General features: G+C 35.2%; 1 protein-coding gene across 5 annotated transcripts in view; it reads right to left on the bottom strand.

Moving 5' to 3' along the window:
- Positions 1–26,566, bottom strand: part of Ddx46 (DEAD-box helicase 46) — a 63,153-nt gene that overhangs the window by 22,976 nt on the left and 13,611 nt on the right. For 4 of the 5 annotated variants that reach the window (XM_048792279.1, XM_015488569.2, XM_048792278.1 and 1 more), the window contains 10 exons: positions 25,663–25,814; positions 24,569–24,682; positions 23,759–23,924; positions 22,866–22,986; positions 22,282–22,457; positions 21,229–21,350; positions 17,923–18,001; positions 16,094–16,176; positions 9,070–9,234; positions 8,395–8,557 (listed from right to left, as the gene is read on the bottom strand). In XM_048792279.1, the coding sequence (XP_048648236.1) occupies positions 8,395–8,557; positions 9,070–9,234; positions 16,094–16,176; positions 17,923–18,001; positions 21,229–21,350; positions 22,282–22,457; positions 22,866–22,986; positions 23,759–23,924; positions 24,569–24,682; positions 25,663–25,814 (1,341 nt within the window). The remainder of the gene's footprint in view (positions 1–8,394; positions 8,558–9,069; positions 9,235–16,093; positions 16,177–17,922; positions 18,002–21,228; positions 21,351–22,281; positions 22,458–22,865; positions 22,987–23,758; positions 23,925–24,568; positions 24,683–25,662; positions 25,815–26,566) is intronic. The other variant, XM_048792280.1, reaches the window with a different exon arrangement.

Here is a 26,566-nt window from a genome sequence, read left to right as displayed (position 1 = left end):
CTGAATAAATCACATATGAGATAACTTTAAAAGGTAAAACATACACAAAGCTGGAGTCACAAAAAAGGAGAGAGGGTAGGAAAAAAATTAAAGAAATAACAAGCCATAAATTTCCCAAATTAGATATAAGACATAAATGCAGATTCTAGAAGTTAGATGAACAAAATATACATGAAGTAAACCATTCACAGATACATTTACCATATGACCCATCTACATTCACATAAAAACCTTTACTTGAATATTTAACAGCAGCTCATTTATTTTTTTTAATTTTTTAGTTTTGTTTTTTTTTTAGGTGGACACAATATATTTTATTTTTATGTGGTGCTGAGAATCGAACCTAGTGCTTCACACATGCTAGGCAAGTGTGCTACCATTTGAGCCACATCCCCAGCCCTCATTTAATTTTAAAATCTAGAAATAATCAAATGTTCTTAAATGGATGAATAAGAAGTGACACAGCCATATAAATGAATACAAAATAAACAAATACGACAGTAAATAAAACAAGCTAGGCAACAACTTAGGTGAATCTCAGTTATTATGTTGAATAATAATAATAAAAAAAAAAGCCAACTGTAAAAAGGTTATGTGCTGATATCACTTACAAAAATTCTTGTAAGAAAGCAGCAGTGCCCCCAGCACAGCAAACAAAACCCACAGAAAAGAGAGCAAAAAAGGCCAAAAGTTTGCCAGATGTTACAAACCAGGGTAGGGGGTGCCTTTCTAATTATCTTTACCTTTACAGGGACAAGATGAGAGAGTTTTGTGGGGTAATGGAAAGTTCTATATACTGATTATGGTGTATTCTATGGAGTGGTTAAGTAGACGAAATCCTGGGAACAGCCTAGGTGTCCCAAAGAAATGACTAGAATATTATTCAGCAATAAAGAACTGATACATTCAACAACATGGACAAATCTCAAAAAACATATGTAACCTCTTAAAAAGTAACAGTACATCCTATATGGTTCCATTTGTCTGAAATTCTAAAACAAATAAAACTAATCTATGTGGAAAAAAAAATGTTTGAAGTGGTTGGCTCTTGGGGTAGGAACAGGGATTGACAGGAAAATGTATGAGGTTTTATATCTTTTTCTTTTTTTTCTGTACTGGGGATTGAACTCAGGGGCACTCAACTACCGAGTCATATCCCCAGCCCGATTTTAAATTTTATTTTGAGACAGGGTCTCACTGAGTTACTTAGCACCTCGCTTTTGCTGAGGCTGGTTTTGAACTCCTAATCTTCCTGTCTCAGCCTCCAGAGCCACGGGGATTACAGGCATGTGCCACAAGGCCCAGATATATATATATACACACACACACACACACACACACATTTTTAGTTGTTGATGCACCTTCATTTATTTTATTTTTATGTGTTGCTGAGAATTCAACCAAGTGCCTCACACATGCTAGGCAAGTGCTCTACACCTGAGCCACCCAAGCCCACTGAGATTATATCTAAATAGGGCTTGAATTTAACAAATTATGTGCATATGTGAGAATTCATTAAATGGTACACTTAAGATGCATACATTTCTTTTTTTTTTTTTTTAATATTTATCTTTTAGTTTTCGGCGGACACAACATCTTTGTTTGTATGTGGTGCTGAGGATCGAACCCGGGCCGCACGCATGCCAGGCGAGTGCGCTACCGCTTGAGCCACATCCCCAGCCCGAGATGCATACATTTCACTATAGTTCAAATACAGTTTTTTTTTTTTAGTTGTAGATGGGACACAATAACTTTGTTTATTTTTTTGTGTGGCGCTAAGGATCGAACCCAGTGCCTCACATGTGCTAGGCAAGTACTCTACTACTGAGTCACAACTGCAGCCCATATAGTTTTAAATTTAAAAACAATTTTGAACTAGTGTTAATGACATTGAAGTAGAATTGCTGAACTGATGCTACAAATTAATAAAATCTGATGAATTTTATTAATAAAAATGAACGGAGGGGCTGGGGATGTGGCTCAAGCGGTAGCGCCCTCGCCTGGCATGCGTGCGGCCCAGGTTCAACCCTCAGCACCACATACAAACAAAGATGTTGTGTCTGCCAAAAACTAAAAAAAATAAATATTAAAATTCTCTCTCTCTCTCTCTCTCTTTAAAAAAAAAATGAATGGATAGCTAAAGATACAGAAAGAAATTTCTTTAAAAAATGTTAACTGTAAGGCTAGAGGCATGGGCTCAGTGGTAGAGAGCTTGCCTAGAATACACAAGGCTGTGTGTGTTTACACACACACACACATACACACACGTATGTTACTTGTAGAATCTACTATAAATAAGGGTGTTCACTATATAATTCTTTTTCAGATTTTCTATGTTTGAAAATTTTGGTAATTAAAAATTAGGAGAGCTAGGTATGGTGGCTTGTGCAACTTGGGAGGCTAAGGCAGGAGGATTGCAAGTTTGAGACCAGCCTGGGCAACTTAGCAAACCCTGTCTCAAAATAAAAAAGGGGTGGGGATGTAGCTCCATGGTAGACTGCCCTAGGTTCAATCCCTAATACTGTGAAAAGAAAAAAAGGGGGATGGGGGCAGGGTGTATATATGTGACATACACATACACAGAAATAGTCTCTCTCTTTAAACTTGTTTTCTCTGGAAGTTGATGACTGCATTTGCACAGCCTTTCTGCTGGAAGACCAACTTGAGCTGACCTCAAAACAAGGGAAAAAAGGACAAAAAACAAAAAACAAAAAACAACAACAAAAAAAACTCTTCAAGTTGTAAACATTCGAGCTAAAACTATAAAACTTTTAGAAGAAAAACAAGGGATAAAATTTTCATACCCTTGGATTTGGCAATGATTTCTTTGATATGACAACAAATGCACAGATACAAAAGGAAAAAGTAAACTGGGATTCAAAATGTAAATCTGGAATCACTTTGCCTTGAGATTTCGCATTGTGTGAAACAATAAAATTTCCTCACAATTTAAGGCAATTGAGTTAATATTTTCTGTTATTTGCAAAAAACAAACAAAAAAATCAATACTTTGGAATGGATTTTCTTACATAAGTTTTTCTGATATAAGAGGGAGAGCATGGGAGGATTAGATTAATTCTAGATAGGGAAGAGGAGTGGGAGGGAAAGGAAAGGGAAAGGGGATTAACAAGGATGGTGGAATGTGATGGTTATCATTATACAAAGTACATGTATGAAGACTTGAATTGGGTATCAACATACCTTATATACAAATAGAGATATGAAAAATTGTAATGCAAAAAAAAAAAAAAGAATAGCGTTACCTTAGATTAGGTAGAGGGAAGTGAAAGGAGGGGAAGGTAGGGGATGTGGAGATAAGAAAGATAATAGAATAAAACAGACATTATTACTTTATGTATGTATGTGACTGTATGATCAATGTGATTCTACAATATGTATACTCAGAAAAATGAGAAATTATATCCCATCTATGTATGATATATCAAAGTATATAAGTGCTATTTTACTTTCATGTATAATTAAAACAAATAAAAAATTTAAAAAAATCAATACTAATAGTGCATGTCAAAGACCTCAAAGAAGCATTTTGTCCTCCAGAAAGTCTTTGTTCTTTTACACCATAATTATGAGGAAGCAGAAACCACTGGAATGCTTTCCAAATTTAGTTCACCATATTACTCCAAGGATGTTTTCAAGAAAAATTTTAATTATTCAATATTAATGCAAAAATGAAGAAATGGATGACTGACAAAATAGAATTTTCAGTCATGGTTTAATCAAAATATTTTCAGATCTCTTCTTTCATTCTTTAATCCACCTTAAGTGAATGTTGGCATGTGATAAGTAAAAAAACATAGTATTAAGAACAACATGTTCTTCATGTATTTTGTCCATAAACCACAATTGTCTTGTCCTAGCAAATCTCTTAATGAAAAAAATCAAGCAATCATGAAATGTTTTGACTGTTGTACTGAGAAATTTTTCTTAGGTTGAGTGCTAACAGTGGGTAGAACACACAATTCACACTCCTATTATCTCCCACCACTTACCCTATCCCCTCCAGACCTGAGCAGCTACAGGCAGCTCTGTAGAAGACAGTCTTATATCTCTGAGTTTCCCCCTCACTATATACAGAGTAAACATAAAGAGCTATCAAGTCATTAAATGCTAGTTTTGTCAACAAGACTGGCCATTTATGCAGATCAATCTTCAAAGAATAAATATACCATAGTGTGCATCCTCACAAATGAACATATTCAATATATTCTCTTGTTTAGTCACATTCCAAAGACATAAATATTTTTAGCAATTCTAATAACTCTAGCAAGAATGGACCATATGTTTTGCTGTTTGCATTTATTTCTTCTACAAAGGTAAAAACAATAATTAACACACATTTCAGGGGCTGGGGTTGTGGCTCAGTGGTACTGTGCTTGTCTAGCATGTGCAAGAACCTGGGTTCAAACCTCAGCACGACATAAAAATAAATAAATAAAATAAAGGTATTGTGTCCAACTACAACTAAAAATTAAAAAAACAAAACAACAACAACAAAAAAAAAACCATGCATGTCAGACACATCAATACCCACACTTCTCAAACATACATGGACAAACCAGTTTTAAACAAAACATTTAAAATTAAGAACTACAGGACTGGGGTTATAGATCAGTGGTAGAGCGCTTGTCTGGCACATATGAGGCACTGGGTTCGATCCTTAGCACCATATAAAATAAATACTTTAGCCGGGCTCAGTGAGTGACACATGCCTGTAATCCCAGAAGCTGGGGAGGCTTAGACAGGAAGATCATGAATTCAAAGCCAGACTCAGAAATGGTGAGGTGCTAAGCAACTCAGTGAGACTCTCTCTCTAAATAAAACACAAAATAGGGCCAGGGATGTGGCTCAATGGCCGAGTGCCCCTGAGTTCAATCCCTGGTAACAAAAAATAATTAAATACATTAAATAAAGGCATTGTGTACATCTACAACTAATTTTTTTTTTAAATTAAGATATACAGAATAACAAACAGCAGAAAGAAATTATCACAGGTAAGAAACCTGAGCCCATGTTTCAAATGTATAGAATTACTAAAGTTCTGGACTAGAAGCTTTGCAGCAAATAGCAACAAAAACATTTTTAAGATAATGAGGCCAATATGGCAAAAATAAAAGTTATATGTATCAGTATTAGTTATACTAGTGATTTGAGATTAATTTAAAAAGTAAATGCAATGCTTTCTAGAGAAAGTGAATAGATTAATAATTGCCAATGTTAAGGGGAAGAGTGTGATGAAGGATTTTTAGAACACTGAAAACTATCTTGCATGATACTATAATGATGGACAAAAATCAATATAAATTTGTCAAAATCCATAGAAAGTACACCACCAACAGTGAACCCTAGTATAAAGTATGGACTTTGTATGTCAGTGATGATGTGTCAATGTAGGTTTGTTGATTTTTAACAATGGTACCATTCTGATGCAAGGATTTTAACAGTGAAGAAGTTTGGGGGAGGGGCTAAAGGTATGTGAGAAACCTAAGTTCTCAACCCAAAGTTCTGCTCAACTTCGTTATGAACCTAGAAATGCTCTTTAAAAATACTAAAAGCAAAAAAAGTCAAATTATAAAGACAGACTTTGGCATACAACAGACATAAACCAATGGAGATAAACAAGGCCCAGAAGAGAATCCTCACATATACAGTCAATTAATTAATTAATGGTAAAGGAGGCCAGATGTAAAAGCTTGAACCCTATCTTACATCATATATAAAAATTAAATAAAAATGTATCAAGTTGGGTGATAGTGACACACACTACACTTGTAGTCCCTCCCAGTCATTCGGGAGGCTGCAGTGGGTTCAAGACCAGGCTGGGTTGATTAAAAAAAAAAAAAAAGGACAAAAAACCCCCACCAAGTTCTAAACACGTGAGCTAATAAACTATAAAACTTTTAGAAGGATAAAATTTTCATAATCTTGGATTTGGCAATGATTGGCAATGATTTCCTTGATATGACAACAAATGCACAGACACAAAAAGAAAATAAACTGAGATTCTAAATGTAAAACTTTGGTACTCAAGAGACCCTATCTAAAGAGAAGAAATTCACAGAATGGAAGAAAACATCTGCAAATCATATAGCTGATAACACATTATCATACAGAACATAGAAACCCTATAGCAAAAACCAAAACAAGCCAGTTAAAAACTGGATAAAGGGCTCAAACATACATTTCTCCAAATAAGAAATACAAATAGCCAATAATGACATTAAAAAGATGCTTAACATCTTATTAGAGAAATACAAATCAGAGTCATGAGATTTGATATAACACCCACTAGTATGGCTATTATCAAAACAAACAAACAAAAACAAAAAGGAAAACAGCAAGTATTAACCAAGACAGAGAGAGATTGGAACCCCAGTGCATTGCTGGTGGGAATATCAAATGGTACAGCCACCGTGGAAATCAATTTAATAGTTCCTCAGAAACTTAAACAGAATTACCATACCAATTCCATTCCAAGGCATTCATCCAAAGTAACTGAAGACATTACACAAGATACCTGTACACCACATTCAGTCAATCATACATAATAGCCAAAAGGATACCCAGGTCTCCATCAACAGGTAAATAAAGAAAATGTGGTATATAAAAATAATGGCATATTATTTAGCCTTAAAATGGAAATCTGAGCCAGGCATGGTGGCACATGCCTGTAATCCCATGACTCAGGAGGCTGAGGCCAGAAGATTACACATTCAAAGCCAGCCTCAGCAATTTAGCAAGGCCCTAAACAACTTAGCAAGACACTACCTCTAAATAAAATGTAAAAAATAAGGAGGCTGGAGTTGTGGCTCAGTGATAGAGCGCACACCTTGCACGTGTGAGGCACTGGGTTCGATCCTCAGCACCACATAAAAATAAAATAAAGGTATTGTGTAAAACAAAATACATTAAAAAAAATAAGGCTAAGGATATGGCTAAGTGGTTAAGTGCCCCTGGATCATATCTATCAATCAATCAATCAATAAATAAAATGGTTAAAAAAGGAAAATTTGTTTAATGTATATTTACCATATTTTTTTTTAAAAAAGGAAAATATAACTCATTTTAAAACATTAAAAGTTGACTAACCAGCCAGGCACAGTGGTACATGCTATAATCCCAGCAGCTCAGGAGGCTGAGGCAGAAGGATCAAAAGTTCAAAGCAAACCTGAGGCACTAAGCAATTCAGAGAGACCCTGGCTCTAAATAAAATATAAAAAAGGGCTGGGGGTGCTGGGGCTGTAGCTCTGTGGCAGAGCACTTGCCTAGCATGTGTGAGGCACTGGGTTCAATCCTTAGCACCACATAAATGAATAAAATAAAGGCATGCTGTCCATCTACAACTATTTAAAAAGGTGGGGGGTGGTTGGAGATGTGGATCAGTGGTTAAATATCTCTGGATTCAATCCCCAGTACCAAAAATAAAAAAGAAGGAGGAGGAGGTAAGAAGGTAAGAAGGTAACTAACCTAACCCTGTTAGTGATGTATCTCAGAGGCAGAGTCCTTGGCTAGTGTACGTAAGGTTATGGGTTCAATCCCCAGCATAGCAAATAAAACAAACGCTTTTACAAAGTTAAAGGAATACAAGCCCATTTAATTTCATCCCACATGAAGCCAGCTATGGTAGACTGTATATTCCAAAGATGACAACAAAAAGTATCTCCTGTCCCACATTATCTTCTGCATGTGGTAAGATACTCTCTTGTTAAGAGGTGGAGTCTATACCTCCATCCCGCTAAATCTGGACCAGTCTTGGGACTATTTTGACCTATAGTACATAAAAGAAATAAAAACTCTGTTAATTCCCAGGACTGTCCCTATTGGCATGCCAGATTCTGCTTCTTGTCTTGGGCTTTAAAAAACCTAATAGCCCACAAGAATCCCTGGCCAATAGCTTGACTGATGTCCTAGTCAAGAGCCAGTGCCAACTTGCCAGCCACATAAGTGAGGCAAATTGAAAGTAGATCATAAGCCCCACTGAGCCACCCTACTCAAACCCCGAATAAGCTACAAAGCATGAAACACAGAGTAGATGTATATGTCAAATTCTGCCCAAATTGCAGAATTATAAGAAAATTAAAGAGCGTTGCCTCTAAATTCCAAAGTAGTACAGTACAAAGCCAGACAGCCAGAATACCTGCTTGATGAGGGTAATTCAAACTGTACCTGTTTCACATGTGTTCTAAGCCCCACATATACATAAAAATGCTGAAGTTATATCTAAAGTTACACAAAAATCCAATGTATGCCTGTCTCATTTACTTTTATATTATTTATCTCAGTAAAAACTGAGATAAATAATATAAAACACATCTAAATTACAGAGAACAAAGCAAATATTATCATTCGGATTATACCACGGAGCTTAAACATTACCTCCATGAAGAGACATGCAAGGGTAAGATGCTCTCATTAAATCCTTTAATAGACCATCAGCATGTTCCTGCTTATCCACAAATATAATGACAGATCCTGATTCTTGATAATGGCCTAGAAGCTCAAGTAACTTCAAGAATTTCTTTTCTTCTTCAATCACAATCTGAAAACACCAAATTACACACCAAGTTATTGGACTAAAAATGCAAACACAACCTTTGGACAGAAATACTCATCTAGTGTGTGGTGAATACAAAATAATTCAAGATAATTCTATATTTTAAGGAAGGGCTAGGAAAATGCTGACTTTAATTGAAAAGCAAGTAACTTAAAAAATTATAAATCTTTAGGGAATAAAAATTTTGCAAATATGAGCAAGCAATCATCTGTTTGCTCATCTCTTAACTTCATAAGTAATCAAAGATTCTAAGACAGGTGTGTTACATTTCTATCTACCCCACCTCTGATGAAAGAAACCAAAAAGAGTATTTTAAATAGTCACTTCCACATAACAACACAGTCAAATACACCTGGCAAAATACTGAAGCCTACAATGAATGCAGACCACTTAATTTTAGAAATTATCTATCCACCTCACAAACACTGATCCCAAAAAGATCACGCAACCTGCCTACATATCAAGGAAACTAGGGATTTCCTAACAACAATACCCACCACTTGTTGCTCCACATCTGAGCAAACCACACTCCTGCCTCCAACCTGTACTTCAATGGGTTTACTCAAGATTCTACGAGCCAAAGCTTCCATAGCTCTGGGGAAAGTAGCTGAAAACATAACCGTCTGTCGATCAGGACGGACATTATCCACAATGCGCATGACCTGAGAAAACACAAATAAATATGGTAAATATAAAAGACTCCAAAGCTTATGCAATGTTAAAGTTAAGTAGAAGAAACTTTTGAGAACAAATGTTTTTCAGTTACTTTTATTTATTTATTTATTTTTGGTGCTGGTGATCGAACCCAGGGCCTTGTGCATGCAAGGCAAGCACTCTACCCACTAAGCCATAGCCCCAGCCCTCAGTTACTTTTTTTTTAAATACATATATATATTTTTAGATGTTGATGTACTTTTATTTTTTATTCATTTATTCATATGTGGTGCTGAGAATTAAACCCAGGGCTTCACACATGCTAGGCAAGTGCTCTACCACTAAGCCACAACTCCAGCCCCATTCAGTTACTTTTAAAAAAGTATTTTAATAACTTTTAAACTTATAACCTTAGAATATGACAATTCACTTTACTCCCCAATTTGCTGCTCTCCATTGAACTATCTCAAGAAATAAAAATTCTACACACTTAGGCCAAAAGTCTAGATGCCATCTTTGACAAATCCTTCTCTGTCACTCATCTCACCAAAATCCATTAATAAATTCAGTAGTCTCATCTTCAAACTATATCTAGGATGCAAGTAATACCTATAACTATCACTGTTTTCCTTCATTTATTTAACTTATTTTTACTGAGCACTTAATGCCAGACATTGTTCTAAGTGCTAGGAATATAAAATAATAAAAACACACAAAAAGCCATGCACGGTGGCATACCCCTGTAATTTCAGAGACTGGGGAGGCAAAGGATCTTAAGTTTGAGGCCAGCCTCAGCAACTTAGTAAAACCCTGTCTCAAAATTAAAAGGAAAAAAAAAAAAAAAAAAAAAAAAACCTAAAAGAACTGGGGATGTAGCTTAGTGGTAAAGTACCCCTGAGTTCAACCTTCAGTTCCAAACATACATACACAGAGTAGGAGAAACCTGAGAAGATGGCAGAGTGGAAGTACCAGGTATAAATATTTCTGTCTCTCTTTTTTTAATATTTATTTTTTAGTTGTAGTTGGACACAATACCTTTACTTTATTTATTATTTATTTTTATGCGGTGCCAAGGATCGAACCCAGGGCCTTGCATGTGCTAGGTACGCACTCTAACACTTAGCCACAACCCGTCTCTCTTTTGACAACTACTCCAATGGTAGAATCTGTCTGATGTGACTGTACTGTTGTTGTTGTTTTTAATATTATATAATTGTACATGGACACAACTTTTTTTTTTTTTTTAATGTGGCACTGGAGAATCAAACCCAGTGCCTCACATGTGCTAGGCAAGCACTCTACCACTGTACTGATTTTTTTGAGGTCTCAGCCCTGTACTGATTTTTTTGAGGTCTGAAAGCTTACAACTTCCAGGGGAAATCTTTGGAGGTAAATTATAAATAACTTCAGTTTTAAACACAGTAGAAGTCAATATTTTGTGCCCCCTGCCCTATTGCAGGAGAGGTCCCCGAACATGTTCCTAGAGCTGACTGCTGTAGCTTTGGAAGTTTAGAGTTGCCAAGAAGGACCTTGTGTTCCAAATATCAAGGATCTGTGCTCTGATTGCTACTTCACATCACTAATGTATAAATAAAGAGAAAGTGTCTATTGTTGTTGCACCCATCCCCCCAATTTACTGTGAGATCCTCTCCCTATAGTTCAAGTGACTTCCAGGCAATTTAAAGCTCAGTACCCACTTTTCCCTCCTTTTGTTGTCCTCCTTTCCTTTTCCCCTTTGGTACCCAAATATTTAATATTAGGACATTAGAAAAAAAAAAAAACAGCTATTCAGGAAGCTGGAATTGGAACTGGAGTTCCACTTAAGCCTAAGAATCTGAGACTAGCCTGGTCAACATAATGAGACTTTATGGCAAAAAAAGAAAAAAAAATTAATAAAAAGACTAGGACATTCAAAAACAACCAAATACACAGGGAAAATAAGAAAATTCTCACACATACTCAGGAAAAGCTACAGGTTCAGAAAATAAATAAGAAGACATTAAGTTTATGCCTCAATCTAACCCTTGGCACAAATACAGCCTTTAACAATAAAAATAACAACAACAACAAAAGTAAACTCTAAGAAGGGGGGAAAAAATCTTAATTCCCAGAGTTACCACATTATTAGTTTCAAATGACCAGTTCTCAACAAAATCTTGCAAGACATACAAACAGGAAATTATGGACCACTCAAAGGAAAAAAATTAATCAACAGAAACTGTCCATGGAAATGACCTGGTGGCAGATCTACTAGACAAATGCTTTAAAACAACTGTGTTGGAGATAAACAAACAACAACAAAAACAACTATAGGAGCTACTCATAGTAATGCATTCCTATAATCCCAGTGACTCAAAGGTAGAGGCAGGAATATCTCAAGTTGAAGGCCAGCCAGAGCAACTTATCATCAAGATCAAGACTATTTCTCAAAATAAAACTTTAAAAGGACTGGGGATGTAGCTGAGTCACAGAACACCCTTCAGTTCAGTCCCCAATACCACATACACATACTCACACATAGGAGAAAAAAAAGCTTCAGGAAGATATAGAGAAAAATCAAGAAAACAACTCATTAACAAAATGCAAATATCAAAAATGAGACAGAACCTAAAAAAAAGAAGCTATAAAGTACAAGAAATGAAAAATTTACTAGTCTTTGAATGCAGAAGAATGCATCAATAAACTTGAAGATAGGGTAATGGAAAGTATTAGATCTGAGGAGCAGAAAGTAAAAAGGTTAAAGAAAAAGGAAACATAAGGAACCCATGAGATACTATCAAGCAGAACAATATATCTATTATGGGTGTCCCAAAAGGAGAAACAAGAGAGAAAGGCAGAAAAAATTTTGAAAAATAATGCCTGAAATCTTCCTAAATTTGCCAAGCACAGTAGTGATTACCTATAATGGTAACAACTCAGGAGGCTGAGGCAGGAGGATAACAAGTTGGAGAACAGTCTGGGCAACTCAGCAAGACCATATGTCAAAGAGAAATGGGATTGGAAATGTAGCAAGGTGGTAGAGTGCCCCAGGGTTAAATCCCTAGTACTACAAAAAATAAATTAAAAAACAAAAACTTCCCAAATTTAATGAAAAACATGACTTTAAACATTCAAGAAGCTAACTGAAGTCTAAGTAAAAGGAACTCAGAAAGACTCATACGAAGATTTATCACAATCAAACTTTCTGACAAGACAGAAAATCTTGAAAGCAACAAGAAGCAGCCTGTCATATACAAGTAAACTTCAACAAACTATCAGTAGACTTCTCACCAGAAAACTCTGGAAGAGAGAAGGCAGGACAAAAAAAAACAAAACAAAACAAAACATTAAAACACTTTCAAATAAACAAAAGCTGAGAAAGTTCATGACCACTAGATCTGCTTTGGAAGAAATGCATAAGGAAGTCTTCAAGGTAAAATTAAAAAACACAAGACAATAACTTTCAGATACATGAAGTATTACAGAACTCAATAAAAGGAAATACGCAGGCAACTAGCTATAAATACTAATATTATCTTTTTTGGCAAGGGAACTTGGGATTAAACTCAGGGTGCTTTATTTATTTATTTATTTTTAAAGAGAGGAGAGGGAGAGAGAGAATTTTTCAATATTTATTTTTTAGTTTTCGGGAGACACAACATCTTTGTTTGTATGTGGTGCTGAGGATCGAACCCGGGCCAAACGCATGCCAGGCGAGCTCGCTACCCCTTGAGCCACATCCCCAGCCCAAGGGTGCTTTATTTTTCATTTTGAGACAGAGTCTCACCAGGTTTCCCAGGGCCTTGATAAACTGCTAAGGCTATGGGCTGTGGCTTAGTGGCAGAGTGCTTGCCTAGAGCACGTGAGACACTGAGTTCAGTCCTCAGCATCACATAAAAATAAAATAAAGGTATTATGTCCACCTACAACTAAAAAATATATATTTTAAAAAAATAGACAAAGAGAAAAATATGTATATAGGAAATAAAAATATGTACATAGGAAAGTTAGGTTAGATTCACTTCCATTGTTCTTCCCTTATCCTGTCCCTCCTCCCTCTCCCTCAATTCCCTTCCTCTACTTCACTGATCTGATCTTTCTTCTATTTTAATAGAACCCCCTCCCCGCAAAGGTTTTTTGTTCTTTCCCCTTTTATTTTGAACTAGCTAATGCATATTAGAGAAAATATTTGATCTTTGACTTTCTGGATCTCTATCAAGGTAAATTTTTTCCAAAATATATATTGGGTTTTTTGTTTTGTGTTTTTTTGTTTTTGTTTTTTTTTGGTACTGGGAATTAAACCCTGGAGTACTTAACCACTGAGCCACATCTTCAGCCCTTTTTTTTTTGAGACAGGATCTAACTAAGTTGCTTAGGCTGGCCTCCAACTTGCAATCCTTCTGCCTCAGCCTCCCAAATTATTGGAATTATAGACATGCACCATGACACCTGGCTCCAAAATACATATTAACATCACAGGGAGGGCTGGGGATATAACTCAGTTGGAAGAGTGCTTGCATCACATGCACAAGACCCTGGGTTCAATCCCCAGCACCAAAAAAAAAAAAAACCACAGGGATCATTTTTGTGGTTTAAGAGTTATAGTTGAGATAATTATGCAGATGAGTAATTAAGCTGTTAACCTTCTAATAGTAAATGATTTTCTGGAGAATAAAGAAAGATATTGTACACTGTCTAAGCATAGAACAGAATGGGTTAAACTTTTAAAGGATCTTTATAACAATTGTCTATAAGAGGCAGGACTCATTTAATTTTAGCCTATGAGTGTGAAAGGAGATAGAAAGTAATAGGATGTTTTCAAAACAGCAAAGGTGATATTGATAAGGTCTCCTTAAGTTGCTGAGGGTCCCACAAAGCTACTGAGGCTTATCTTATTGGAATACTCCTGCCTTAGCTTCCCCAGAGGTTGAGATTACAGGAATGTGCCACTGTGCCCCACGAAGAATATTTTCCTTTTTTTGGTACCAGAGATAGAACCCAAGGGCGCTTATCCTGAGTCACATCCCTAGCCCTTTTTTAAGAGACAGGGTCTCACTGAGTTGCTTAGGCCCTCGCTAAGTTGCTGAGGCTGGGTTTGAACTGGTGAACCTCCTGCCTCAGTCTCCCAAGCAGGAGTATTTTCTTGGATTCTCTTTAGTTTCTTGGTTAGGCAGGCACAGTGACTTATGCCCATAGACTCAGCTACTAGAGACTGAAGCAGGAAAACTGCAAATTCAAGGCTAGCCTTAGCAATTTTACAACACTGTCTCAAAATAAAAAATTAAAAGGGCTGGGGGTATATTTCAGTGGTAAAGTGCCCCTCAGTTCTATCTCTAGTATAATACAACAGACAAAAACAAAAACAAAAATAAAAAAACCCCACAAGTTTTCCAGTTCATCTATTGGCTTTAAGGGTGTGGCATGTTTTAGAGAAAAGAATGTAAGTAGATTTTTAAGAGGAGATCTTAAATGGCATGTTTGCTTTTGCTAAGAATTTGAGAAAATTTGTGGAAAATAAAATGTTTACATTTAAGATAACTTTAATATATTTTTCCAACCATTGAAAAGGAATAAGTTGGTAGGAGAAAAATATAGTATGCTCTTTTTAGTGCATAGTACCTACAAACAACATAATGGTGACATTTCTGTTACTGCAGTCTGAGATTACAAATTTTTTATTAGAGCACACTGACACATTGCTATTCTTTTTAAGAAAAATTTCTACTACCTTTCAAAATGTGATTCCAAGGCTGGGAGTATAGCACAGTGGTAGAGTATTTGACTACCATGTACAAGGCCTTGGATTCAATATCTAGCACCACCAAAAAAAAAAAAAGTCTTTATAAATTTCTATCAGTGAAATCTTATACTAGACCAAACTGCATGTAAGAGAAATATAAAAACCGAAGCTGGTCAAATGCTTTGAATCTTATTTATTTATTTTTGGGTACTAGGGATTGAACTCAGGGATGCTTGACCACTGAGCCATATCCCCAGCCCTATTTTGTATTTTATATAGAGACAGGGTCTCACTGAGTTGCTAAGCACCTAACCATTGCTAAGGCTGGCTTTGAATTCGATCCTCCAACCTCAGCCTCCCAAGCCACTGGGATTACAGGATTACAGGCGTGCACCACCGCAACTGGCTAAACCTTAGTTTTTATGTTTGGAGAATGTAAATAACAACATGCTACTTAGATCATGAGGGTAGTTAAAAGCAGAAATTAAAACAATTTATTTGAAAAGAAAATGTAACTAGAAAATATGAAAGTTCAAGGTTAGTACTCTAATTCTGTTTATTTTTTCTTTTTAGTTATACGTGACTGTAGAAAGTTTTACATATTATACAGTATAACTTACTCTAATTAAACCACATTCTTGTGGTTGAATGAGATGTTATACTAGTGGTGTATTCACACATGAACATAGGAAAGTCATGTCCAATTCTTTCTATTGTCTTTCCTCTTCCTATCACGGTTCCGTTCCCTTCCCTTCATTACCCTTTGTCTAATCCAATGAACCTCTATTCTTCTCCCCTGCCCCTTATTGTGTGTTAGCATCCACATATAGAGAGAACATTTGAACTTTGGATTTTTGGGAATGGCTTATTTCATTTAGCATGACAGTCTCCAGTTCCATTTTCTAATTCTAGTTTGATTTATGATGGTTTTAGACTTCTAAGGAGTTGCTTGCATAAATACCTTCTAAACAAGTTTTATAAGGAATCTGAAACATAAATATCTATTTTAATTCCATGTGTCCCTAACATACTATATTTCTAGGCAAAAAAATGTGTGTGAATTTCAGAAACCACATAAACATTTCATTCTTATGGCAGTTACACAGTCATATTTACATTTCAAAACATTTAAGAAACTCAGCAATTACCTGTGGTTCAAAACCCATGTCAAACATTCTATCTGCTTCATCCAAAACAACGTATGTCACTCTTCGAAGATTTGTGACCCGACCTAAGATGAGAAGAAAAATAAAAACAAAAAGAAAAACTAAAAATCAGTCACCAAGTCATTTTATGACTACCAAGAACTTAAAAAACTGTAAAGGGAACTAAAATGCCTGACTTAACCACAGGGGTAGGTTAGGTATCTTTAAACAGTGAAAAGAAATTTTGGTCTACAATGTCTTAATCTAGTGACAAATACTTTCTGACAATGGGTATATGAGGCCCTTTATTTTGTCAAACTCGTCTCTTGCATACCATCATAGGGCCTGAAGAACCTGTAAAATTCAGAAAACAGCCCTCTCCAAAACACATCATAAAACTAAGACTGAGATGAAGCATCGAGCCACATCAGCCATTATTTGACAGCATCACCTAGAAAAAAACATATTAGAGATTACAGCGTATGTGTGGAAAGCAAGTTCCAGTGCTAACTACTTCAGATGTAGAAAATTTCTCTTTATCTTACTTTATCATCTATTTTCCCTATATTTAGAAGCTCCTTAAATGGGCAGGTCAAACCATTAATGAGAAACTATTCAACATCATTAGGTAACTAACATATTACACAAAATCTTTAAATACAAAATGCATTATATAAATACATTTTTCTATTTTTCTATAAAAAGCTACAACTGCAATTTTACTTAAATGAGTTCCTACTGATTTAAATAAATGTTCCTGGCTTCTTAACCAGTGAAAGCTAAATACACAGGAATCCTTTTCCAAAGAATTAATAAAAGCACTGCTATCAACTGTTGAATCAATCACCTGGCAAAACACATATAAAATAGTTATTAAAGATAAACCAATAAGGACAGATAAAGGAAAAAGGTAAATTAATCAAGATGAATTTCAGGAGATTTAATCAATGCAGCATTGAGAAAAAACAAGGGATTATTTAATCAGCAGTCATCCCAAAACTTTTCGTAGGCTATACAAGCACAATGACTTATCAAACCATTTCAATGTCACTTTGCCAACTTCATGTAGAATTAGAATTAAGTTCATACAGAAATTCAAGCAGAATGCTATTAGAAACATGCATTACTCGGTTTTTATTACCCTTGTATGTATATACTGAATACTGCAATGGAAATCTTTGAAAGCATTTTCATCAAAAAATAAAAATGAGCCAAAATAAGTGCTTCCTAATATCTAAGTATTCCACACTAACATTTGCAGCCCCAATTAGTTTTGCAAGGTTGGGAACAGCATTAAATTACCTACCTTTGATGGTTTAAGTCTCGGAAGCCCAGTTCTATAAATCTTGAAGGGCCTTTCTCCACAGAAGTTAAATAATGTCAACAGTTTAGTAACAGTTTTGATAGGGAATAATTTAACAAAGCAATATGAGCTAAAAACATGCAATATTTACAAAAGGTAAAATTTCTTGAAGCTGCAATATCTTAATTTATCTAGTATTGTAAGATACTGCAAAGAAAAAAGCCTAAATTTTATAATAACAAATAAGATAATATATGTATCCTTTTAAAAGTAAAGCAAGGTGAAAAATGGATTCAAAATCTAAATGCTAAGAGATCAGATATAGTTGGTTCTGAAAAGAAATTTTAAATTGAATCACAAAAAAACTACTAATACTTATGATAATAAACTTGTTACAATACAAATTTTAAGATATTACAGCTTTAAGAGGAAACATAGAAACCCTTTATTGGTTTCTTGTATTTGCTAAAAAAAAAATATATAAAATCCATAACTAAAACAGAACAAGAAAAAAATACCTCTGACTTACCACTGTTAGCTGCTAACATGTCAATCATTCGACCAGGTGTGCAAACAATAATTTCAGCACCTCTTTTCAGCTCAGCAATCTAATTAAAAAGATGAAATTTTTTTAGTTGATCATCACTAATGCTTAAACAGATTAAAAAATCTAGTATCGGATCCTTGCATGGTTCTACCAAGCAAAACAAGATCCGACTAAAACACTCTAAAATTTCCGACTAAATTCTTTGGAATGCAGGAGCACTACTAACGGAATATTTAAGAGTAGCATGACCACATGCTGCCATAAATTTGAAACCAATGAAACTAAAGAATTTTACCAATTTTAATTTACCATTGTCTCAAAACCTTTATGAAAGGAAGATGAAGAGAGGTGTGTAAAACACACAGAAACATATCAATGTTTCTAATTTAGGGTTACCACCAATTAAATTAATTTCATAAGTTACAACCAGTCATTTAAGTAATTAAATAGAATGAAAAATACCAGTGCCCTAGACATCACAATTTGGGGGTAGTGGGTACTGGGAATTGAGCTCAGGGAATTTTACCACCGAATTATACTTCTACCCCCTTTTTTAAAATTTTTACTTTAAGTCAGGGTCTTGCTAAATTGTTGAGGCTGGCCTCAAACCTGTGATACTCCTATCTCAGCTTCCCAGTCACTGGGATTACAGGCAAGGACCACCATACTCAGCACATGATAAAACTTTTGTTTGATTTATATAAATGTAATATGCACGCATGTACCAGTTTATTTTAGAAATGTATTTCTATTTTTAAAATTTGTTTTCTAAATGCATTTCTTACTACAAAATGTGATCCAAAAAATTGACAAAGATGAACTCAGTAAATAAACCAAGTGTGGGCTGGGGCTATAGCTCAGTGGCAGAGCATTTGCCTAGTACATGTGAGGCACTGGGTTTGATCCTTAACACCACATTAAATATAAACAAATAAAATAAAGACATTCATCTATAACCCAAAAAATATTTTTTTTAAAAAAGAAGCCAAGCTCAAGTATTTAAAATAGCATTAGGATAAAGAAATCAAATACTCCCTGGTTTTAATATTAAGAAAGAATTTTACTTTAAGTAAGTTCAGAGAATGCCACTTAAATTATATCTTATTATCCTGGTATCTCAATATATATTAGTTCATCAGTCTATGAAGTCTTGAAGAAAAAAAAACCTGTTTTAACTTTGTATAACCGAACACTTCCAGGACTTATTTGATCATAGAACCCATTATTTTTTCTTCTAATTAAACAAAATATCTGGGGTTGGGCTGTAGCTCAGCAGCAGAGCACTTGCCACGCATGTGTGAGGCACTGGGTTTAATCCTCAGAATCACAAAAAAATAAAACAAAGACATACTGTCCACCTACAACTACAAATAAATAAATAAATAAACAAATAAATAAAAATCTATCGCTATCATTCTTTAGAAGACACTTAGATAAATGCCAAGCCAAAGAGAGTCAAAATGGTTTAAATAATTCTTTCTAAAATCATTTAAGAATGCAGATGAAACTGTGATATTATGGCATACCATTCATCACCATTTTTCAAGATGTCAACAAGCATTAAAGACAATAAATGCCAATCTGGGAATCAGAAGACCTAGGTCCTAAGGCAAATTCCAGTTCTTATTAATCCAGTTCTTATTAATCTAACTGGTCAACTTATTAAATGCTCTCAATACTTTGGTGCATGCCTATAATCCTAATAGCTCAGGAGGCTGAGGCAGGAAGATAGAGAGTTCAAAGCCAGCCTCAACAAAAGCAAGGCTCTAAACAACTCAGTGAGACCCTGTCTCTAGATAAAATACAAAATAGGGCTGGGACGTGGCCTCAATGGTCGAGTGCCCCTGAGTTTATCCAAAAACAAAGATGGAAAATATTCTGACTTCCTTAGGCAGGAGAAGAGGAAGATCATGTTAACATAAAACTACTCCAAATTTTATACTTTTTTATTTTTCTTTTAAAAAAAAAAAAATATTTATTTTTTAGCTGTAGTTGGACACAATACCTTTATTTAATTTATTTATATGTGGTGCTGAGGATCGAACCCAGGGCCCCACATGCACTAGGTGAGTGCTCTACCGCTGAGCCACAACCCCAGCCCTCAAATTTTAAAAATAGAGCATTAACATAATCATTCTCCTACCACCCTGGCTTGTGTGAGGTGTGTGTCAGCTTGCAGTCACATGCAGTACCAGGGATTAAATCCAGGGGCACTCTAGTATACTATTTTTATTTTGAGACAGGGTCTCACTAAATAGCTGAACTGGAATCCTCCTGCCTCAGCCTCCCAAGTAGTTGAGATTACAGGTTTGTGCCACTGCATGTGACTCTCCTAGGTTTACTGAGGTATAATCAACAAAAAATATTATGTATTAGAGCTGGGTGGACCTTGCCAGTAATCTCAGCAATGTGTGGGGGAGGCAGGAAGATCACAAGTTTGAATCCAATCTTGTCAACTTAGTAAGACCCTATCTCAAAATAAACAATAAAGAGTTAGGGATTAGCCCAATGGTAAAGTACTCCTGCGTTTAATCCCCAGGGTAAGTAAGTACATAAAAAAGTAAAGCAAATGAATAAATATAAAAAGGACTAGAGATATAGCTTGATGGTAAAGGACCCCTGGATTCAGTTCCCAGTAGAAATACACATAGAATTATGTATTAAAGGTCTGGGGAGCAGGGCATGGTGATGCACACCTATAATCCCAGCAATCTGGGAGACTGAGGCAGGAGGATTGGAAGTTCAAGGTCAGCCTCAGCAATTTAGCAAGGCCCAAAGCAACTTAGCAATACCCTGTCTGAAAATAAAAAACAAAAGGGGCTGGAGCTGGGACTCAATGGTTAAATGCCCCTGGGTTCAATCCTTAGTACCAAAAAAAAAGAAAAGAAAGAAAGAAAGAAACTACTCTGTACTCTGTAATTTTAAGTACATAATACAAGATTAACTATAGTCACCATATTGTATTACACTTTCAGAACATATTCATTCTGGATAACATAACTCATTCTTTTTTTTAATTCATTGTTTAGTTTTAATTGAACACAATATCTTTATTTTATATATATGTGGTGAAGATCAAACTCAGTGTCTCAAGCATGCTAGGTGAGCACTCTATCACTGAGCCACAACCCCAGCCCACATAATTCATTCTTACAACTATTTCACACCTAATCCTCTTTATGATAGAAGAGTCACTATTCAAAACACTAAAGTAAAAATCACTCTTTCTTTACTGAACCATTCAATTTGAGAAATGATGGAAAAGCTGAATGTTCCTGTTGTAAGTACCTGCTCACTGATTCCTGTTCCTCCATAAACACAGACCACTCTAAGTCCCAAAGTCTTCGAAAACTTCTTACATTCTTTAGTAATCTGTAAAGCCAGTTCTCGAGTTGGAGTCATGATGACAGCTGAAAAGATAAATATGTCAAAAGCCTAAGCACCAAGATTCTTAAGAAGCTAGATTTTAAAATGTTAAGTTTAACCCCTGAAATAAAAGTCATCTCTCTTAATTAAAAAAAAAAAAAAATTACGCAACTCTGAAAATTCTATTTCAAAAGCTTTGTAACGGCAGAGATTGTGGTGAAGGGTAGGCAGATTTTTAAGAACATGCTATAGGAAAATAAATGAGAGTTAAAAATATCACACTCAACCTTCAGGAAAATACTTGGTTGAACAGAATGAAAACAGTTTTCAACTGCAAATCACAGAACAAAGAAAATCAAGTGACTCACTGTGTTGCAGAAGCCATACCGCTGCTTCAGGAAACAACCTTGGTCTGATTGGCTCAGACAGAGAAGAAATAAACAGTACCCTGTATTTCCAAGAAAGGAGCCGAACAATTTTCCAAAACCCTACTAAAATTTGCAGAAGATATCTCTGCCAAAATGAATCAACATCTGAATCTGAAGACCTAACCCTGAATGAAATGCCGATACTACAGACTATAAAGCCATAAAAAAAAAAAAAATAGGAAAATACATTTCCATATTATCTTCCTTGTTGAGTTTATATATCCACTGATACTGGGCTAGGAACAAACCTCAACATAAATTAAACAGATATATGCATGAGGGGTCTACCTGCCGAGTCAGAGTTTAAAAACTGAGCTGTGCCAGGAGAGGCTGTTTTTGTACTTCTGAGATGTCACTCCAGAGCTCTGAAGATTCTCACTCCACCTGCTGGTAAGGGGAAATCAGCCCCAAAGTGCCAAAATGATAAAGGAATTGTACATAAAGGCATCTTTATTGTTATAATTAAGAACAATATAGGATATCAGGTCTTTCTGATTAATTGACAACAAGGATATGTCAAAAATTAATTTAATGAGAAGAACTATACCTATTGGCCCTTCTCCTTCTTCTAATGACCTCTGATCCATAATGTGTCTAAACATGGGCAACAGAAAAGCAATGGTCTTTCCACTTCCTGTTTTGGCAATGCCAATCAAATCTCGTCCAGACATTATAGCAGGAATTGCTTGCGTTTGGATTGGTGTGGGCTTTTCATACCCATGCCTTAAAAACAAAGAATAGAAAGAGAAGGTAAGAACTGAGATCTTCTGATTCCCCAGAATCCCATAAAAATAAGTTCTTCCAAAATGTGGCATGTTCATACAAGAAAGTATTATTTGGAAATAAAAAGGAATGTGGTATTCAGAGATTCTACAATATGAACAAATCTTAAAAACACTGTGATTATACTAAGTGAAAATAATCAGAAAGACTACAAGTTAAGTGATAGTGTTTATATAAAATGTCCAGTATAACTAAACATATATAGACAAAAGTACATTAATGAATGTGGAGGTGATGGGAATATATGGCTTTCTTTTTGAGATGATGAAAAATGTAACCAACAGAAATATTTGTTTGAAAGGGCAATTTTGAGTAGTAAGATACTGAAAAATGTAGATAACCACTTACTTTTTGAGAGAATTTAAGATCTTCATGGAAATTCCACACTGGACCCAAGACTTAATTGGTTTGGGGCAACCTTTTCCTTTGACTGTGATACCCTCCATTTCCAATCGAAATACATTCACCTCTGCAAAACAAAGCCCAGATCAAAAATTCCTGATGCTTTCCATTTTAATTAGGCATGGTAGGACTAAGAATATCAGCTCATTTTTTTTTCAATTTAACAAACAATATTATGGAAGAGTTATCGGAGGAAGCATTGAAAGTCACTTAAAGTAGTTACTGTTGCAATCAACTAAGGATGACCAGAAATACCCTCATTTCGACAATCTTTCGTTTTTTTTCTTAAAACTACAATAATAATAAAATAAAAGGAATAACAGACAAGTAATAGAGCCACTTATTCTACCATGACTTGTCCAATTACCTTTATTCAACCAATAATATCCATATCCACCATGTATCTCCTAACTCTTAAATACCAGAAGGACTAATAAATTTTTTTTTTTTTTTGTACCAGGGATTGAACTCAGGGGCACTCAATCACTGAGCCACATTCCCAGCCCATTTTTGTATTTTATTTAGAAACAGGATCTCACTGAGTTGCTTAGTGCCTAACCCTTTCTGAGGCTGGCTTTGAACTCGCAAACCTCCTGTCTCAGCCTCCCGAGCTGCTGGGATTATAGGCATGCGACACCACACCGAGCCTAACAGACATATTTTATTGGCAATCTCACTTTAAAACACTAAAAACAAGAAGCTGAATTAATTTTGCTCATTTAAAAAATATTTCCCTAAAACCCTCTACCTCACAGGTTTGTCCACATTACTCCTGGGCAGAGTGAAGTATATCCTCCTTTGAGCCCACTATAACCAATAAACAAATAAAAGAACTTTACCCTCTTGAGACATTTTTGCTAGTTCTGGGACTTCAACGTAAAAGTTTTTTCTGAATGGCTCATATTCAATTTTTCCATGATCAACTGGTTCCAAAAGTTTTCTCTGTTTGGTCTGATAGCCTGTAAGAGCTGTCTGAAGATCAACTTCTTCCTCCTCTGAAGAATACTTTAGTTTACAAAAAAAAAAAAAAGTAAAAAAATTCATTATTATTGTCCCCTTATACGAAGCAACAGTTCTAGATTTTAAAAGTCTCCTCTCCTAGAAACTACTCTAGGGCTCTTTTTGCTTTTATTCTAAACAGACTGCTTAACCCATGAGATTTTTATGCTACACCAGAACTTAACACCTAATTTCAAAAATCACTTCAAACTATTCCTGTCAATTAGAATTTTTATAACACCTCCTGCAAAGTTTTATAACAAAATTTCTTTTTTCTTTGCCCTTATAGAAAGTTATACTGCAATACAAAATTAAAGTAATTCTCAGTAATGGCTTAATGAAGTTTTGCTATTGTTTTCACTATGCTAATGCAAAGAAATTTAATTCATTCTGTCACTTCATTTCTTCTCTCCATATTGTAAACTTGAGGTGAGCTGATGAGGGGGATGAAAAAATGCACACAGCAAGGAATGAAAGACTTCGGAATGTTCTACCATATTTAGATAAATTCTACTACACTACTAAGAATAGCAAGGGTTCCTCATAATAGTCTGCATAGCTGAATAATATGTCTCAATCAATGTTATGCAATAAATGCTTGTAGGATACTATCATGAATAAAGTCAAAATCAATTAAAAAAAAAAATCACCTCCATGGCATCCTGGTCATTCTCCATCAGCTCACCTTTCTTCTTATCAGAATCTACAACTGCCTTTTTGGTTGTCACGACAGTGACAACTTTTGTGACTGTTGGCCCAGACTTCTAAAATAAAAAAGGAATATAAATTGTTTTGCAAAAGGGAAAAACAAGTTATACACTAAGAACAATGGTTTCATAATTTATAATCAAATTAATTTATTCACAACTTAATGAAATGACAAACAGTAGTGTGCTTTTTCACTTTAATTTGTATAAAATTTTAAATGTAATACAATTATGTTTTATATGTACATACACACACACACACACACACACACATTCCCCCACCCCTCCCTGCCAGTACTAGGGATGGAACTCAGGGGCACTCTATCACCGAGTTACACTTTCATCCCTTTTCACTTTTTATTCTGAGACAGGGTATCAGTAAGTCGCCCAGGCTGCCCTTACATTTGCAATCCTTCTCAATCAGTATCCCCAGTAACTAGGATTACAGATTGACACTGGTCTCAAATTTGCAATCCTCCTGCCTCAGCCTGCCAAGCGGTTGGGATAATTATATTACATTGTGAAATATAAAAAAAAATAAAAAACCATTTATATATACATGGTTTTTTCCATGATGTTAGATGATATGATGATATATTTTAAATATACTAGCAAATGATATTTTTTACTCATTAGACAAGCCAGGCACTGTTCTGGGAGTTTGGATGAATCAATAGACAGGTCAAGGTCACCACTCTTTGGAGTTTATTTTGAAGGCAGGTGGAAAAAATAGAAAGCACAATAAAAATTATAATATATGAAAATGCTATAAAGGACTTGAGATAGTAATATATAAACAAAGATACTAAATAAAGATGGTGGTAAAAGAACAGCTTTTGAAAGTACATTTACAGCTAAAATTCATCATTTTAAAAATTTTTTAAATTCATCAGTTTCTCTGGTACTTGGGAAAAGTATTGTTATCTCTGAGATGAAGAAAAACGAAAACATTAACTCAATTAAAATGCAAATCAAGAGTAGGATGAATTATCCAAGTGGGAATATAAATCTTTAAAAAGAAGGAAAAAACTCCATACCTTTTCATTTCCCCCTCCACCTTTTACACTTCTCATATTAAACTTTTTCACTTCTTCTTTCACTTCTTCCATGTACGCATCTAATGGATCTAATTCCTCACCCTCCATTTCATTTCCTTCCTTTTCAGCTTCTGCAGGATCATCCTCATCATCTAAAATATCAGAATGTATTTCTTTGTACATTGTGTTTTAAAACACCCTACACAGACCACACCTTACCTTTCTAACCTTTTCTCCCACTGCTAACACCTACCCCTTTCCAATTACTCCAGCCACACTACAGTTCAATACTTACACTTAGAAGTTTTTATACTTTTAAATCACACATTACTTTTTTTTTTTTTTTGCAGAGGGTGGAGTGGGATTGGGTGGGTGTATGTGTTACTGAGGATTAAGCCTAGGGCAAGTGTTCTACTACTGAGCTATATCTTTAGCCCTTTATATTTTGAGACAGAGTGTCACTAATTTGCCCAGGCTGCCCTTGAACTTGCAGTCCTTCTGACACAGTCTCCCACTGTGGGATTACAGGCCTGCACCATCAAGCCCAACCATGTATTACTTTTAAATAACAATGATGAAAAAATAAATGCCAATAAGTCATTTAATTATGCTTAGAAAATGGATCTCCACGGCTGAGGATACAGCTCAGTAGTACAGCACTAGTCTACCATGTATAAGGCACTAGGTTTAGTTATAGTACAGCAAAAAAAAAAAATCCATTTTAGATTTATAGTAATATTACTAGAAGCAGAATTAAAAACTTTCTCTGCTAAATGACATTTATAATCATTTCTTTTCTTTCAAGTACCCCAATCACAGAAAGAAAAAATGGCACATTACTCATAACTAAAAATAATTTTATGTAATGAAGACATCATGATCTTTTATAGACATAATCCATGCA

The sequence above is a fragment of the Marmota marmota genome, unplaced genomic scaffold (genome assembly GCF_001458135.2).
Source record: "Marmota marmota marmota unplaced genomic scaffold, marMar, whole genome shotgun sequence".
NCBI classification, from domain to species: domain Eukaryota; kingdom Metazoa; phylum Chordata; class Mammalia; order Rodentia; family Sciuridae; genus Marmota; species Marmota marmota.
This window is presented reverse-complemented; position numbering and strand designations above follow the sequence as displayed.